Source organism: Monopterus albus, unplaced genomic scaffold (genome assembly GCF_001952655.1).
Source record: "Monopterus albus unplaced genomic scaffold, M_albus_1.0 scaffold44.1, whole genome shotgun sequence".
In the NCBI taxonomy this organism is placed as follows: domain Eukaryota; kingdom Metazoa; phylum Chordata; class Actinopteri; order Synbranchiformes; family Synbranchidae; genus Monopterus; species Monopterus albus.
Window position 1 is genome coordinate 1,383,904 of NW_018127924.1, and position 18,714 is coordinate 1,402,617.

General features: G+C 39.6%; 2 protein-coding genes across 2 annotated transcripts in view; one reads left to right on the forward strand and one right to left on the reverse strand.

Annotated features, from left to right (window-relative positions):
- kcnb2b (potassium voltage-gated channel subfamily B member 2b) overlaps positions 1-12,265 on the forward strand; it is a 78,361-nt gene extending 66,096 nt beyond the window's left edge. Inside the window, 1 exon segment of the mRNA XM_020600062.1 lies at positions 6,782-12,265. Within this exon segment, the coding sequence (XP_020455718.1) occupies positions 6,782-8,767 (1,986 nt within the window). The 3' untranslated portion in view covers positions 8,768-12,265.
- Positions 12,266-13,910: 1,645 nt separating this feature from the next.
- Positions 13,911-17,632, reverse strand: sbspon (somatomedin B and thrombospondin type 1 domain containing). The gene is made up of 5 exons (XM_020600043.1): positions 17,024-17,632; positions 15,993-16,187; positions 15,740-15,818; positions 15,027-15,203; positions 13,911-14,814 (listed from the first exon to the last, which is right to left on the reverse strand). Exons 1-5 carry the CDS (start codon positions 17,247-17,249, stop codon positions 14,697-14,699), a joined length of 795 nt encoding a protein of 264 aa, XP_020455699.1. The 5' UTR covers positions 17,250-17,632; the 3' UTR covers positions 13,911-14,696.
- Between the last annotated feature and the right edge of the window lie 1,082 nt (positions 17,633-18,714).

Genomic DNA, 18,714 nt, shown 5'->3' on the forward strand with positions numbered 1-18,714 from the left:
AACCAATTTAACAGTTATTAGTTTATATCACAAATGTTTAGAATTTGCTCTACTCATCACTGGAAGAGGACAGAAGAAGCTGAAGATGGTTGACAGCCACTTTTTTAGCTGGATTTGTTTAACATTCAGTTGGTGTTTACAAGTAAAAGTGAACAAACAGTTTTTCTAGGTATGATATTTCTGTACTGGAGTGTCACATGCTGACACTCACATGGTTGTGTTGCCTGTTCTGTTCAGGCATGTTTGTGGGACTACTGGCCCAACATATGAACAGACTATAAATATTTCATGCTTTCCCACATTCTGCTGTGGTTATACAAAAAATAAATAAATAAATAGCACACAAACAAATATCACTCCATAATAAATAAAGCACCAAAAAGAGTGAAAAGAATGAGCAGAAGGTTCAAAAAGCACATGCACATTCTTTACAAGAATGGAATGAAAAGGGACACAATGAAGTTTGGTGAAGAGCTCAAAGAAAACATCATTTTGTTGTCCTGCAGGGAACAGACTCTACCAGCAGGGACGGTGGATGAATGTGTGGATGACGGAGGGACATTCGTCAGTAATCTAATCTAGAAGGGTCATTTCATTTTTTTTTCTTCCTCTTTTTTCTCCTGGATTCTTGTGAATAAAAATAAGATATAGTTCTCCAGAAACCAAAATTTGCAGGTGGCCTGCAAGCAGATGAAAATTGGTTATTGATTAAGGTTCTTCTCGTATGCTGTCAGCTTATTCAACCTCACTCCCACAGATTTATCATTAGCCGAAACCCTTAGGGCTCCTAAAATGAGAAACAGTTCTGTATCTGTTATGAATATTACATGTAACAAAAATAAAATCGCCAAGTAAAATTATTTACATGCTGGGTTTGTTTCTCACACTCATTATAAAGGGACCGCACAGAGAGTGACCCTGAAATTGTGACTGTAATCACATCAAGCCAATACCGCTGAGAAACACTGGCAAGCACAGAGGGACACATATTACATTCTCACAAACTGATGACAAATTAAAGTGTAAGTGACACAGTATAGTGATGCTGCTTTATGCTAAGACAAATGGGTTATATCCACTGCAATTATTGACTGCACTGAGAGCTGTCAAAAGGTGCACGAACAGCTCGATAGGTTTTCTTGAAATAATAAGCCTTCATGATTATTCACTACACTCCCACTAGAGTTACCGAAAATAGTCAGATAGACATGAGAATGGTTTCTTTTTTCTGATTTTGTTGCAACATTTTAAAAAGTCTTTGGACGTATTTCAGTTGCACACATATTATACAAGTTTCAAGGAATCCATCCAAATCTGTTTTCTCATTCTTTCTCCAGTACTTTATGAACTAAATGATCTTGTACACAGACTAATGGCTTTAGAATTGAGGTTCAATTCGTAATGACTGTGGCATTCTTCCAAATCTCTCTGAACCCTGGAGGAGCTCGGGGACAAAACAGTGGACGGACACCAAGTATCACAGTCTCTCTTTGCTTTTCTGTCACCATTAAGTCTTTGGAAACTGGCCATAGAAAATGCATTTAGCAAACAGAATCTTGACAGAATGGGAGAGAAGATGCCTCTTCTCCTATGTGACTAATACTGAGTCTTTCTAAGGCTGCCTGTATTCAAGTCACACCCTCACTATCCATGGCTTATGAATCTCTCTTGAAGTATATGAGCCAGGCTCCTTAAAAATTCCATATTTGTTCTCTACCATCATTAACTCCTGCTAATGGCCACTGGCTCACCTTTTGCACATTTAGGAGTCAGACCTTGAGACCTTGCCATTTGGGTCTTCCTAAACCTGTTTCCAGAATATGGAGCCACTGGACTGAATAATGGAAGGAAATTACACACAGATCCATGTAAACTTGGCACAGTAATTCATTAAATTTAAAAAGTGTTTTAATATATATGCAAACCTGTGTCACCCAACACTGCATGTTTTGGTGGCGTCATCATAATAGAATAGAAACAGTCCTATAAAATGGTATATAGCACAGGTCCTGGAATCAATCCACATTGCCATAGCTTTAATCACATGCATTGATCCATCCATTTGTGCTGGACTGTTTGTCCAGCACAAATTGAAGACACGAGTTTGTGAGGAGCGGTGCCATTGAGCCTTGTGAGCTAGATCATGGTCCATAAGAGCTTTGAGCAGGGTAATCAGTCGGATCTTGCTGGGCCCTGGCTCAGTGTCCACAATGTGATATGCCCACAGTTGACAAACTGGCAGACAGTCCACTGTTGTGGCACAGATTATAGTTTTCCTCCCCTCAGCATCTTTTTTCTCTGAAAGTAAGCCATGACTGGGATGCAGGCAGAGGAGGTAATGCGAAAAGTTGTGTAACAGGGCTGACAGGACATGCAGAGAGGAGTTTGTGCTCTTACTGAATGTTTTCTGTGGGAACTAAAAGAGGATGGGAAGTCATGATCTTCACAGTTCAAGGGTAATGAATGAGATGACAAGTGGCTGACAAACAAAAATCAAGAGAGGATCAGGAGAGAGACTCAAAAGAGCTCTTAACTTAATGGTGTTTTGTCCTCTGGATCAGCTTCTTGCATCCAGCTCGTGTCTCTCAGAGGATCTAATATTACCTTAAAAGAGCTGAAATTGGGAGGTTGGTTGTGGATGTTGGTGGCTAGAGTGTATTCATTTCTTTCATACGCAGGATAAATTCATCTAAACTGCTACCTAAACCTGCCCAGGCAGTATTTTTTTAAGTTATCCCTTGAAGAACTGAGATACATTTTTTTTTCCACCATATGTTTTATAACGTGCTCAGGAGTTAAGAGGTCTTCTGACTACTGTATAAAAACAGAAGTTCAGTGACATTTAAGAACTACACACAACTAAGGCAAGTCACACATTACTTTAATCATCTGAATGATATTATCCCCCTGTCTAAGCCAGTCGGGTCTCATGACTGCACTGACCATGACCCACCTATCATCCTGAGGTCATAGCCTTCACAGGAAAAGGAAAGGTGAGAGTATGGTGTTACTTACAGTAAAGCCCACGATGATCATCTTCAACATTATTTGAGGCAGTTCTCACATACAAATCAGGTTTAACTTAATACAGTGTCCATTTGGTCGATAATTTGTCATTTAATTTTGCTGATTATTTTCAAAGTGTATGCCTATGTACATGACGGCAGCTTAGTCAGCAGCTAGTTTTGATTAGTTTAGTAAAATCATCAGGGTACTAGTGACATTTTAATGCACACAGTTTTAGTCTTTGAGCTCCTGTTCAAAGAAAAGCTCTTCAGATATCTTGTTTCATTTGTTAGCTTTCCTCCACTCAGTCACTTCTAGGCATGGCTGTGTTTCTTTTCTTTTTGTTTAACTCACAGTATTTGATTCTATAAATAAAGTCACCTCACATGCAAATCAGGTTGAAGGAAGAGCCTGATTCCAAGTAAATGATCTTCTTAACTACTCCCACTTAGTGCTTAATGTAAGCCACCTAAGGATTGCTCATCCAGACACTCAAATGCCAATTGCTGGTGTCCATGAGAATGAGGGTGTGAAAGAAAGTGAGATCGCAAGGTTGTGGGTCAGTGAAAACATTAATCATTTTCTCTTTGTGTCTGTTTGTGTGAGTGTGTGTGCCTGCCCACATGTCCATTCAGTCAGCTGTTCAGAGCATAGTTTTAAAGGCCTCTCTTGCTGCAGAAGTGTGGAACAGTAAAAGATTAACTGTGTCCTCTGAGGCAGTTAATGTGAATCTAAATAAAGAATATCTGACCTCTATAGAATGACTTACCTTTTGCTTGTATTTCTGTGAATCATATTTATTCTTTTACTGCATCTGAAAAATCAGCTGCATAAGCTGTGCAATTTTCTGCCAGTGAGCTTATAAATGGATCCAAACCATAAGCTTTTTTTTCTACCTTTGGAGCTGACTTGGTGCCAAGGTTTAGCAACAGGGACACAAGCAAAGGTCCTCAGATTGAGTAACTTGGCACCATAGAAGTGAGCCTCATATGAACTTTCCAAAAAGTTCAGGGGCTTGGAAGCACTCTGCGTCCTTACAATGACTCCACAGTCTGTCAGCTTAGTGCCAGGACTGCCCAGGTTGTTTCACTTAGCTGCTAATAGTTTTAGCCTAATCTGCACCAGCATTCACTTAGTGATAACACTTCCTCTGCTGAGCCATGACACCACCTTCTCTGTCTCTGTCTTTATTTTACTAGTACAAAATTGCTTTCTTTTGTTGTACCCGGTACTTTTTACCATACCGACTCTGAGAGACGAGGCAGTCCAAGTAACTACAAAACAGTGCTGATTTATTCAAAGGATCACAGGCAAAATTAACATTACACACTCAGGCATCTTGCACCTCCAAACTGCTCACAGGCAGATATAAGATGAAAAGACCCTGAACCCACCAGGCCTATACATTATATCCCCTCGGTTGGGCTAGCCCCATACTACACAGAAACGTCAACTGAGATGTCTCTGTTACCAGCTTTGCAGCTGGCCATAGCAGTAGTCAAAACATGAAGCAAATCAATGTGCGTGTGTGTGTCTCTGTTGGTTAAGTGGTGTGTAACTAAAAACATTCTCACGACCTCTAGTAACATGTCGTGACTTAAACATAAGAACATATTATGGCTAAGGCTACAGTTATACACGTCATAATAATAATATTAAACACCCTGTCTGCTGACAGTCATCAACTCTTCTCTCTAGTTATCCTTGACCAGATGTACCCTGTAGAAACTCATAAGCATGCCTAAGCATTTAACAGTCTAACTAGACATCCTATCTCCACTAAACATTTCTAATACATAAAGTATCTATCCAATTTCTATCTGACTAAAAATACCTAACACTTTGCTTGAAGTTATATATATTTATGTTTGTCTATTTTAGGTAATGCCACTACTCTATTATCCACTTTTCCAGTGTCTCAGCACTTTAATAGATATACTATAAAAATGTCCAACCATTTAACACAGCACAATCTTAATAAAAGCTGGAAGGAGAGTGAGTCTCTCCACACTGCACTGAATAAGTTTGTGTAAGATAATCAAAGGGTTATTAAGCTTAATATTCACGGTCTTGTTTTCCTATCTTCACTGAGACTCTGATCTTTGTTCATTAAACATGAATGGGTTGCACAGGACTTCACTCAGAACAAGGCGGTTTTTTTTCTACACTGGATTTCAGTTGACAGTTGCTGCAGTACCGTACTACACTGCTGGAGTGTAGGACAGAGCCTTATTACTTATGTGGGTTGAGACACGCAGGTGAGTTGAGCTGTGGAAAAAGGCCTTCAGCTAATCTCAGCAGCATGCAAGGGAGTTTTGTGCAAGGCAGAGAGAGATAATATATGGAGGGGCACTGTCAAAGAAGGCATAAATGCTGAGTGAGCCATTCTCTACTTCTCAGACTCAACCAACAGTGTTTACCACATCTTCCACTCACTGTATTTTGCTCACACACTCTAACTTAATAAAAACCAAACATCAATCAGATCAGCTAAGGCCAGTCTTAATCTATCAAGGTCAGTAAATCCTGGTAAAGGTAAAGTGAAATTCAGTCTCATGGTGTTGTAACCTCATATATTTCCACTTTAAATTTCACAAGAACACATGGTAGTTATCAAACAATATGCGCAGTTTCTTTTCTTTGTTCACTCACCAGCCACTTTATTAGGTACACCTGTACAGTTGTATGCAATTCATTGCAACACTTCCACCTTAATATCTCTTTATGAAGTGCAAAATGTTTCATAGTTAAAAGTGGTGTTGTACTGTACTACATTAAAATCAAAGGTATTTCCAATATTCTCATATATGTAGCTGGGGAGGACAAAACTATAGCCACCTCTAAATACAGTGTAGTCCAGTACAACACCACCTTTAACTATGACCTCAATGACAAACATATAATTACATTTATAACATACATTTATGACAATTTCACCAAAAACGGAAACATTTTGAGCTTCATAATAGATGTTAAAGTGTTGCACTGAAGTGCACACAGTTGTACAGGTGTACCTAATAAAGTGGCCAGTCAGTGTATAATGAAAGCGATAAATGACAATTTATGACCGGGACTTCTAGATTGCTGCCAACAGATGGAGCCAAATACCCTTATATTCTTATTTATTGTAGATAAGATCACACACAGACTCTTCTACAGTATTTCCAAAGCAGATTTCTAGCCCAGTTATTTTCCCTTAATTAAATTTCCATGTTATTTAATAAGCTCTCCTGCAGCGCTGCATCCATTCAAGGATCATTTTGATAGCTTATTTGTCGTTGTACATTACCATGCTACCTCAATTTGTCTTTATAAACAATACTGTGACATGCTTCATTTTCCTAATATAAGGATGGAAGATGGACCACACCCATAGTGTTATTTTAAGCAAATATAGAGACTCCATTAAATTTATACTGTATCATTTATATTCAATACCTTTAAGCATTTATTTATGCATTTTTCTTTTGTCCATATTAAGCACTGTGATCATTCATAGTGTATCTCATATCTGCAGCAAGAAGCTACTCCAGGAATCAATCTATCACTTTGAGAGAGAGACAAAGTGATAGACTGACTGAGCCAACCAAGATGTATGAATATCTTGAATCAACAGTTTATGGCTCATGTATTTGTAACAGAAATGTATAACAACTCTGAATATGTATCTTCTTTTTCAGTGTATTCATAATGACAACGAAAGTCTTTTTTAACTTGAAGATGAATACATATCTATCCTACTAATATTTGAATCCTTTCTGTGCTCTATTTTCAGATTCTTGCCATCATATCAATCCTCTTTATTGTCCTTTCCACCGTCGCTCTGTCTCTCAACACCGTACCAGAGATCCAGGCAAAAGATGAGTTTGGCCTGGCCAGTGACAACCCCCGACTGGCCCATGTGGAGGCCGTGTGCATTGCCTGGTTCACCATGGAGTATGTCCTTCGTTTCCTCTCCTCTCCTAACAAATGGAAGTTTTTTAAAGGCCCGCTGAATGTGATTGACTTGCTGGCCGTCCTGCCCTACTATGTCACTATCTTCCTAACAGAGTCTAACAAAAGCGTGCTACAGTTCCAAAATGTGCGTAGTGTAGTGCAGATATTCCGGATCATGAGAATACTGAGAATCCTGAAGTTAGCTAGACACTCCACAGGGCTCCAGTCGCTAGGGTTTACTTTGAGAAGGAGCTACAATGAACTGGGGCTGCTAATTTTATTTCTTGCCATGGGCATCATGATATTTTCCAGCTTGGTCTTCTTTGCTGAGAAAGACGAGGATGCCACCAAATTCACCAGTATCCCTGCCTCATTCTGGTGGGCAACCATTACAATGACTACAGTGGGCTATGGTGACATTTACCCACACACCTTGCTTGGAAAGATTGTGGGGGGGCTCTGCTGCATTGCAGGAGTGCTGGTGATTGCCCTACCCATCCCCATTATTGTTAACAACTTCTCAGAGTTCTACAAGGAGCAGAAGAGGCAGGAGAAGGCCATCAAGAGAAGGGAGGCACTGGAGAGAGCAAAGAGGAATGGCAGCATTGTGTCAATGAATCTCAAAGATGCCTTTGTCCGTAGTATGGAACTGATGGATGTGGTGATAGATAAAGGAGAGGACAAAACCTCCTTTGACAACCACCTGTCACCTAACCGCTGGGGCGGGTCCACCAGGCATGCCTCCTCGGAATCTAACCTGAAATCCCCTGATAAAAGAAACCTAGAGTCTCTGCTGCCACGATCTCCTCATCGAATAACCATCAGCACCACTGGAAGTCCACGACAGACACACAGGACCCCTCAGCACCTTAATGTTCAGAAACTGGAGGAGATGTATAACCAGATGACCAAATCACAATCCTTCACTAATCTCAACACTACAAGCTCTATGAGCACCCTGAGCACAACTATGACCGCCCCTCTCTCACCGAAGAAACCGCACAGCCCTGAATTTACAATAAAACAGGAGGTGGAGCTGGAGATGAAGGAGGTTCAGCCCTCCTCAGCAGAAAACCTTGCCAGCTGTTCAGCGAACTTTAGGGAACAAGGCTACAACTCAACTGAGGAAGATGCTGGGCTATGTCAAATCTCACACCCCAGGGCACCACCACATCTGGATCTTAGCCAACTAAGGGCCAGTGATGACCACAGCCCTCCTAGCAGCAATCTCAAAGACGGCTTCTATGAGTCTATCAATTTAGGTGACAGATCAGAGCGCCATATAGACGAAGGGGAGTGCTTTAACAGCACTGCAGAGAATATCCAGACCTCTCCAAGAGAGAATAACCCTTCTAAAAAAGGGTTGAAGGCCAACTTCACCAATCCATCTGCTGAAGGCCCACTAACACCACCCAGCACTATGTCTCCTGGAGACATCAGCTCTAGCATCCTGGAAGATGAGTCCCCGGAGGGAGAGATGTCACCACTCATCCCCAGATTAGAGGAACTACTCCCTATTACAGAGGAGACCCTCCCCTTGTCCCCTAAACGGCTGGTGGTAGATACCCCTCCTGGTGATGAAGATCAGTCCACAGAAAACCATGAGGAAAAGCATTTGATGGAGGTGGCCGGCGCTGCAGTTGCACCCTTATCACCTAAGACAGCAGCACAAAATTGCACTCAGAGTATGGTTGGGCCAGGTGAGGAGCTTAAGGCTGACAGCAACCAAAGTGGACACAAAGTAGAGAACCACATGTTTACATCCGATATCCACCTGATACCTGGAGAAGGCAGCCCCTCTCCTACCTGTGAAACCAGCATGTGACTGTAAGGAGAGCTCTGAGGGACAATAGACCCATCACAACCTCAGTTTGATGTGTGGGAGAGCAAGAAGAAAAGATAAGGGTGTAACTGTAGTGAAAGCTATTTTGCATGGCATGACAAGTCCCTTTTACTTGTATTGTTGTGTATGGTTGAAAAAGAAACCACTATACTTAGTGTAGAATGACCTTTGGACAAACAGCAGGCTCAAAAAGGAGGCTCTTGAGAAAAAACTAAAGGAATTCATCTACTAGTGTAGACATCCTGGTCCTCCCAATGTACAAAATGACAGTCTCCTTTTTATAACAAAAGAAGGAATCTCAGAAGGACGTATCTGTAAAAAGCATGCATTTAACAATGACAGATATTTTACGGTGCTTAGTTTGCTGAAAGTGCTTCACTGTAAATACTAGAACATTTAAGACAACGACAATGCAAAGGAAAAATGTCACCGAAGGTACAAATATTTGTAATGTGAAAATGGAGGGGTGGGGATGGTTGAATCGAGAGCCCTCAAACTGGGTAATGCATCGTAGCGACCTATAAAAAAACATATCATTAACTTTTGTGGAAATGCAAAGTGTTCCCATGGTAACCTTGTAATGTTATTTTGCGTGAAATACTGTGTATGAAACCGTAACATTGACATTTATGCTTTTGGTTTTCACAGCAACTGCTGAACTTTCATTTTAAGCATCTGATATTCAGCCTCTGAGTTAATGAACATGAGTAAGGACAAAGACACCTTGATTCCTCTATAGCGCTTACACCTGTTAGTTGCCAAATACATACATATGTAACTGTAAGTAAGAACAGGAACAATCAGATACCACCGCTGTTGAAAATACTTTTTGTGCAGTTTAATTAGGTTAATTAGATGTAAAAAAATTTCTACAGTAGGTAAGTGAGATTCTACAGACACAGTTAAGACTATTTATTAATTCAGCACAGTAGATCTGGTCATCAATACATATATAAGCTTTACATTGTCTATTTTGGCAATTAAAAATGGACAGACTACCGAAAAAAAGAAAAAAATACAATATTCCTTGTGATATCAATGGACCAAATCAAGCACAAGCTTTCATGTATCTGCATAATAACTGCATAATGACATATAAGGTAAAAACATGCATAATGACAGCAGTTATGTTTTTTATTTAATTTCCTTATGATCTGTTTACCTGCACTGTATCATATCTTCAGTGCCCTAATGTTGCTGTTGACATTTGTTCCATACTACTGCAAGGTTATCCAATCCTGCTGACAAATTTAAGGCATCTTTTTTATACTGTATATCCCTAGTGTGTTGGAATATAATTTATTGTGTTTAATTGTGAACAGTACTATTTTCAGTCAAGCTTAAACCCAAAGGAGTTTTTTCCTCATCTTCTCTCTCGCTTTAGTTTTACACTGACTGAAAATATTTGTTATATGTTGCCTTTTATTCCAATTTTATTGCTGGATTTTTTTTTTTTTTTTTTTTTTTTTTTTTTTTAAGCATGGCACTTGGCTGAGTGAGGTAGAAATGTGTTTGTGAACGCCACACAAGCCAGTTTGGTATTGGCAGAAGGTATTCGGATGAATTCATTCTTTTTCTTATTATTGTCATGTTTGTTGTTGTCACATAGATGTGTGGAAGGTGCAATACCGCATACTGCAATCTATGCAGGCCAAGAATTGTGGCACTTTATTTTCTGTCTGTGGGAGTTTGTACAGGCAGAAATTACTTGTATTTTTCAAATGTCATATCTTTAATAACAGGCAAACCAGTATTACAACTATCAGAATCTCACAAACACTGCAAATGAGAATTTACTTTTCATATTATGTGGCTTTCAAGCACCTTAATGCCAGATATTAATGGACATTATCTGTGAGAAAAGAGATCCAAATTGACCACTTTGGGCCTTTTATACTGCTGCTAGATTTACAAAAGAATCTAAGAAATGTCTGTGGAAGATATTAAGCTAATCTAATTTGAATTGCCACACACAAATGGATTTTATGTTTTTGTGAATTAACATTGAGAATGATTCTATTTTTTCTAAACAAAAATGGAGTACGACCACAACTTCCCGCCATATGGTGGTTGAAATGATGCATGCCTTTTCATAACACTGCTGTTTATGACAAGGTAGCAAGTCATTTTTCTTTATTCATATAGCACTGTACAGAAAATTCTAATTTTATAGGAGAAATCAGGTCTTTATGTAATAGATACAAGTAATATTATTAAGTTCTCAGGTTTTCTATATCTTGGATTTTTCTTTAACAGCTAATGTCAACCTGTTACTTCTGTCCTTCTTGAAAGGTGATGTTGTCAAAACCACATTGATGTCTTGGTTCCCAGAGTAAGGAGTGGCAATGTTTCTCCCTCCTCCTGGGTACTCTATGTATCACATTCAGTATCCACCCCCATCAGTCTTTGGTGAGGCAGGGAGGAGCACAAACAAACATTGGACCATTAGAGCTGTGAAACAGACAGAAAGAGAGTGATGGATCTGAATGACCACATAGGAAGAGACCCCTACTATCACTGAATCGATCCATCTGATTAATTCCCATGTCCCATAAGACCAGAGTGCTCCCATCCCTACAGCTTCAGAGGATCTAACCCTGAGTAGTGATCAACGGATAAATGAAATGCTAGGAAAAAGTCTTCCCAAACAGTTGCATTACATCTGTTGTGGTCTTTTCTTATCTATGTACATACTGTCTATACACAATAATTTGACTGAGTAATCAGAGCTACATTTGAGTGCATGTGATCAGTCCCTCATTGGAAACATGTTTTTTGTTACTCCCCAAAGTCCAAATGCAGGGTGAGTGGTGGTTATTGTTTAAGGTTTTCATTAGTCTTTTTTCTATATGATGGAAGGTTACATGATGATCTTGCTAAAGGTATTTTTATCTGTCTCTGTGTGCTCAAATTTTCTTCCATCCCTTATTTGTTTTAATAAAGCCTCTATGCTAGCTTTGAGTAATCCTTCATTTTGAGAGGTATTGGGTAGATAAACAAAGGGTTTGGATTGATCAGCTCTATCCCCTTGAGAAGCTGTTTGTGTGGTTTGTGTGGAGCAAAAGTACCATGCTATATCTTACTGTCTCGCAATGGCATTATCATCTATGATACTGTACAGAGTGGAAAGGTTGTGTCTGTATTTTCTTTGAGAGAATGGGCGTTGTTCGTGTCACTCATGCTTGCTTACTAAACCTTGCTCCTAAAAATGCATAACGCTACATTGTTTCTTCTTACAGTATGTCTCTGAGTACTCTGCCTCTTATATTTTTTGGTTTTTGACAGTTTTTTTTCTTTGTTCAGCTTCAGAGAACATTATCATTAGACACATTCTGAGCTACAGACTGTGTTTTGTGCAAAGTATCATCTTTGTATGCATGTAGTAGTCCGAACAATTATGTGACCACACAATACTTCGTCATGGTACATGTATGTCAACATTTCTGTAGAGCATTGTTCCCCATTACGTCTATTAGCATATGCAGAATAACAAATAAATGTGTAAATAAAACATGTGTTTGTGACTCTACTCTACAAATGAGCTGATCTTTGCTGGCCACATTTTAATTTTCTCAATGCTTTTTTTGCATGTTAGTAACATTATATAAAATACAAATATATCAGTTTATAAATCATCTCTACACAATAAAGCTCATAATGCATTTTCTGCAAGAAAACATGCAAAGTTTTTTTTCTCCCCATATCCAAAAGTACAGACAACTCAGCACTCAATCAATCCAGCATTACTGGCTGATAAATGATTTATCACTGCAGGGAAATGTATTCCAATCCATTAGGTGCAATTAATGGAGCCCCACCTTTCTGTTGGGCACTGCTTCCAAGCCATGATGCTGAACATATAAACAGCACTCCCAAACCTCAAAAGCAGAGGCTCTGGCACGTAATGCCTTCAATATGAAAAACCGAAGGAGCACATAATGCAGTATACTAATGTATTGTAATGTCTTATAATGATAGTATCTATTACAAACATCCATTGTGTCAGAGGATTATAATCACAGCAGCTATCACATAACAGATTTCAATATATAATAGGTGGATGAGAATGTCTGTATTTTTTTCTGTTAAGGTTCAGCTGTTAACTCAGAATAACAATAAACTTACACCCTCTAAAGGACATAATTCCTAAAAGGTGCCATGTGAAACTGTATTACTTTTTTTCCCCTTCACTGTGTGTGAATTTCTTCTTCTTCTTGAATTTTTAGCCTCTCTCCCAGTCTCAAATCTGCCATGGTTGGATCTTTCACCGCTACAAAAATCTACCATTAATTACCATAAAGTTTATGGGGGAAAGCAAAGCAGACAAGAGGACCCTCAAGGAGACAGTAATAAAAGTCTGCATGTTATATGGATTTAATGATCCCTTTTAGCCCCATTAAAATAAATGATAAGATAATTATATTTGGCCTGTTTTTTCCTATTATACCTTTTAGCAAGAAAAAAATTAATTATAGTTTTTGAATCTTTATAAATGTAAAAGACATGAGGAAAATATACAAATTCCACATAGAAAGGCTCCAACCAACGGTGAGGCAGCAGTAATAACCACTGCACAACTGTGCCACTCCTATTACCTGTAAAGACTCATTTCTGTTGTTTCTGGTGTGTAGGCTTCAAAATGATAAAAGGCTGCATAACTTGACAAACTATTGCAATGGTGATTTTGCTAAAATAAAACAAAGAGATTAAGAAGGTTGAAGCTTCTGCACACAAGATACCCAGAACCCACAAACATAGTCTTGACTGTGTGCTTGTGCTATCCCAGCACTCTCTCTGTGAATTTGTTATTGTAACATGACAGTTATTTCTGAGAAGAAAACAAAGTAGGAATTTCAACATGTTGTATTTACTGAAAATCTGCATATAATCTACTTTTGTTTTGTATTAAACAATAGACTCTATTTACCAGGAAAAAGGTGAATATCATATTATCAGTAAAAATAAGTATTTAAATGTTTATTTGCAAAAAGAAATATCTTTTTTGGCATATATGGGGGTAGCACGTCTATTGCACGTCCACAGAAACAGCAGAAACTCCCAGCTCAAGTCAAAATGTTAGTTTTTATTTTCCCTCTACTTTTGCTATTTATGTTAAGAGAAAAAAACATGTATTTTGATATTATCAGATGTAAGATAGCTTTTCATTGTTTTCTTAAAATGTAGAACTACATTTACCAACACTATATTTAAAACATACTGTATTTTTGACAATGAACAAAAGCTAAGAGACTGTCCAAACAAATGAAAGGAAAAGAATTGTTTTACTGCTCTACTGCTCCTTTTTACATGATATAATGCCAAATGTATAAAGGTGTCTAATGTTTTATTTTGAGTTAATGTGAGCAAGCATCACTGCTATCTATGGTTTGGGTTGAATTTAAATGAATATACCACCAGAGGGCGGTCAACATAGAACAATAAGTGGTGAATGTGGTGGTGAATGTGGTGGTGGTGGTGGTGGGTGGGGGGTGGTGGGGTAAATTAATAAATGCATAATACATTCAAAAACATGAAATACTGCCATTTTAAACTTTGAAGTAAAATATTCTTTGACAAAATTGTTACAAGAATGAATACAACAGTGGTTTTTTGCAATACAAATATACAAACTCTACTGTGATAGGTGCTCAAAGTGTGTTAAGGGATGCCATGCTAAGTCACCCACTGACTCTCACCTCTGCCCCTTTTCTCACTGTCTTCCAGGCTCCTGTAGCCTAACTGAAATCCAGATACTACAGGCATCATTTTCTCTGTTTTGCTTTGGAAATTCATAGCATTTGTTTTATTTATCAAATTATCAGCATTTTGGGGAATCTCATTATTTCCATTCCACTCACTAGGGCACTGTAGAAACCAGGTTCCAGCACCGTTTAGTGGTGTTTTGTCTGAATCAGATGAAGACAAAGCTGTGTTGTGGTGGACAGCTGCACTGCTGAGTTTTCTGAATCTTCTTCCATGTCCCACGGCACTGAGGGTTTCCCACTGCCTGCCAGTGGAGCAAAGCTTCTCTGCAACACAGTCGCACATGCAAAGATTCACACATTCACGTCTGAGCAGTACGAACTGTCAACATTATTTTCTTTAATTTGCTGCAGTTGCTCAAGAGCATGTTAAGTGTAACTGAAGGAAACATTCTGCCCAGATGTGTCTTGGTTAAGACTATGCATTGGCTAGTGCTTTACATATAGTCTACCATTTAAAGAAGTTAATAGTGTCATACTTGCTTGATTCCTGACCATCTCCTTGGCAGCTTCTGCTGTTGTTTCGAATAGCTGGAGGTTCACATGTGACACACACTTTAAAGCCTTCTGCTATGTAACGCATCCAAAGTGTGTGTGGCCTGTTCTCCACTGTACAGTGGGGAGTCCTGGACTCCAGTGTAAATTCCACACAGAAACTGAGGGGTGCAGGATCAAGAGGATCACACAGTCATTTCTGGGATATTATAACCAGTGAATCATGAGAAAGAACTAAAGTGAACTCTTCAAGTAGCCTATACAATAGAAGAACATCATCACCCAGTTTGTGATACTGTTTGCATTATTGGTGCACCCTTTGAAATGGCAATAATTCAAACTATAGATAATCTGTCATTCAGATCTATTGTGCATGCACTTTTCATGTCAAAGTCCTTATTAAAGTCTGAGCATTTCATTTCAAAGGGTAGTGGGTAGTCCCTCAGCATTGTTATATTTAATGGTCTGTGGACAGACATCCAGGTGAGCAAACACTACTGGTACAGTAGCTGATGTGGGTGAAGAAAAGCTGGGCTGCTTTCTTTTTCAGCGGTTTGGGTCAAATGGCATAATGTTAAAATGAGTTCAACTGAACTAAAATAAACTTTTCAACTCTTGAATTTAAAAACAAAATTGAGGCCATGTGGAATTTCAGAGTATTTCGGTAGGCATCATAGGAAGATGATATCAAACCTACCCAGGGTCCAGAGGGTTTCCATAACTGTCATGCTTGGGCCTGGCCTTGCCAAACTCCACACTGGTGATGAATGCGGGGCCTCATGAGAGAAACCAATTTAGTGCTTCTATTAGTTACAGTTTAGCCTTAATCAAGTCACAAAATTGTATTAAATTTACAAATGCAACAAATTGGGGAATAAAATACATATAAAAAGCACAGTAAAGAGCAACTAAACACTAGATTAAAATAATAAATATGTGCGTCTGTACACCTGAGTCGAGTCCACAGTGGTTGCCCTGGTGGTCCCTGTACTCCATGCAGCCAGCATTCTCCTCCAAGCTAGGACAGGGTTCACCACTGTTAGTGGGCTCCTGCTCTATGCGACGAACTCGGACTCGGACTGAAGGCTGGCAGAACTTGGTGCAGCCGCTCCAAAAGCTCCAGTCATTCATGGCACAGTCCTGACCTGGATGTTCATGACCATTTGGTAGAGAAACATTATTGCAGGATTTGCTCTGTGGTAGCACATCAGACTGCGGTGAAACACAGAGATGTTGGACCTAAAACTGACTCCTTCAATTTAGCATACAACTGATCATTTCTCACCAGCAGCAAAAGTTTGCTGTGATCTTGCAGGATGCATAAATTGCCTATGAAACAATGTAATGAAGATGCATATCTAGGAAATAACTTGAGATCAGTGAAGCATTAGTGTTCTCTGCTCTACTACACCAAGTTGGCAACCCATCCAATTTAAGCATCTCTTTTCAGTTGCTGCCTGTGCTTGATGATCAAGCTTTTATGTACAGTATAAGGATTCAGATTTAGTGACTAGTAGCTTATAGGACATATCAGGTATGATCCGTTTGTTTGACTGGAACTGTAATTGCTACAAGTGACTGGCAAAGTCATATTCCTCAAATATTTGTACTAATTTCATTATGTGGGCCAGTCCAGTGAACCGAGGTTAGATACAAAGCTGCCTGGGTTATTTGGTGTGGTCACTGGTGATCACTGTATTTGTGATGTAACAGCTATGACAGAGTATGTCACAGAAGAAAAGGAATGCTGACATTGTACTTGGAGCACTACGCAAGTTAGAAGGGGAAGGAAAAAATATGCACAAAGGATTTTGCATGTGTAGGAAATGTTGGTATGTATACGCTCACATATCTTCTATCTGATAAACAGACTCAAAAGATCATCTTTACCTAAAGTTCAACTTATATGACAGGTTAGCTCACATTGTGCAAAACAATAGCGATTTATCCACACTCAGTCAGCCCTCCATTCATTGCTCACCTGGGCAAACTGTGAAGTAATCGAAGCAGCAGTCCTTGGTCCTGATGCAGCTCTCGTCACAGTAGCATGTCCCATAGACCCGGTCCATCCTCCAGTCGGTGGTGAAACAGCTCATGTCTCTGCCCCGGCAGCATTTTCCAGAACAACCACCAGACACCAAATGGTTCTTTCCCAGAGTATAAATCACTAGCAGTGCACAGACTAACTCCACAGAAGATCCCATCATGAGTGGGTCAAGCCAAAAGTCAACCCCTCACATAAAACACCACCCTGTTGGCTGTCCCAGTACAGTATGTGATTAGACACGCTGTTGTCCTTCTCTAAATATGTTTTTTCTCACTCTACCTCTGTCATGCTCATGAGCATAAAAGGGAGAGATTGGACTACCAGCCCAGCTCAACCCAGCTAAGACTGATGTGCCACGGGAGCCCTCGAGACCTGCAATTCCTGTGTCTAGCACTTACAGCACAAAATACCCTATTCCAGCTCTGGTCAGACTTCCATTTCTCTCGTGTTGTGTGTGTCCTCAGAGCTCTGTCTCTCTCTCTCTGTTCCCAGCTGAGCACCTCCCTCCAGTTGATCACATACACAGCAGGAGACAATGAGGACAAGGGAGGAGTAATCTGGTGGGAGGGTTGGTGTGTTCTCCCTCCCACCTGTGTTCTCTCTTCTTCCTCTTTTCCTTACCTATTTCTCACCTGTCTGATTCCTTTTTACCTGCTTCTTTCTTACCAATTCTGCACAGAGTTTCTGTGCCAGTCTTGGCCAGCTCCCCTCTGCCACCCCAGACCCCCATCACAAAAAAGAAAGGAGGAATGTAAGTTGTTGGCAGGTCTCCAGCCAATTGTGCCTGGGGACCTGCTGAGCGTTGTAAGGCTACTCTGGTTCCCACCTCTCACTTTTTTTCTCATTTGCTTTCAGGTTACTGTAAACTACTGTGGCAGAAATCCAAAGAAACAAACACGCATGATTTTTACTTTTTTTACTTTGGACATTCAGTTTATTAATTTAGCTGATACTTATTTAGTTTAAAAGAATGGGCCAGCATTTTAGGGAATATGCACATTGGCTTTCTTGCTAAAAGTTGCATGAAAATATTATTAGCATTCCTATACAGTGGGTACGGAAAGTATTCAGACCCCCTTAAATTTTTCACTCTTTGTTATATTGCAGCCATATGCTAAAATCATTTAAGTTCATTTTTTTCCTCATCAATGTACACACAGCACCCCATATTGACAGAAAAACACAGAATTTTTGACATTTTTGCAGATTTATTAAAAAAGAAAAACTGAAATATCACATGGTCATAAGTATTCAGACCCTTTGCTGTGACACTCATATATTTAACTTAGGTGCTGTCCATTTCTTCTGATCATCCCTGAGATGGTTCTACACCTTATCTTGAGTCTAGCTGTGTTTGATTATACTGATTGGACATGATTAGGAAAGCCACACACCTGTCTATATAAGACCCTACAGCTCACAGTGCATGTCAGAGCAAATGAGAATCATGAGGTCAAAGGAACTGCCTGAAGAGCTCAGACAGAATTGTGGCAAGGCACAGATCTGGCCAAGGTTACAAAAAAAAAATCTGCTGCACTTAAGGTTCCTAAGAGCACAGGGCCCTCCATAATCCTTTAATGGAAGACGTTTGGGACGACCAGAACCCTTACTAGAGCTGGCCGTCC

What these genes read in the sequence shown, in the direction of transcription:
- sbspon (XM_020600043.1), bottom strand. Translation starts at nt 17,249, where the DNA reads ATGATGGGATCTTCTGTGGAGTTAGTCTGTGCACTGCTAGTGATTTAT. An exon ending in CCACTGTGGACTCGACTCAG is followed by an intron (nt 15,819 to 15,992) that starts GTGTACAGACGC and finishes TTCTCTCATGAG; the next exon opens with GCCCCGCATTCATCACCAGT. An exon ending in GATGGTCAGGAATCAAGCAA is followed by an intron (nt 14,815 to 15,026) that starts GTATGACACTAT and finishes ACTGTGTTGCAG; the next exon opens with AGAAGCTTTGCTCCACTGGC.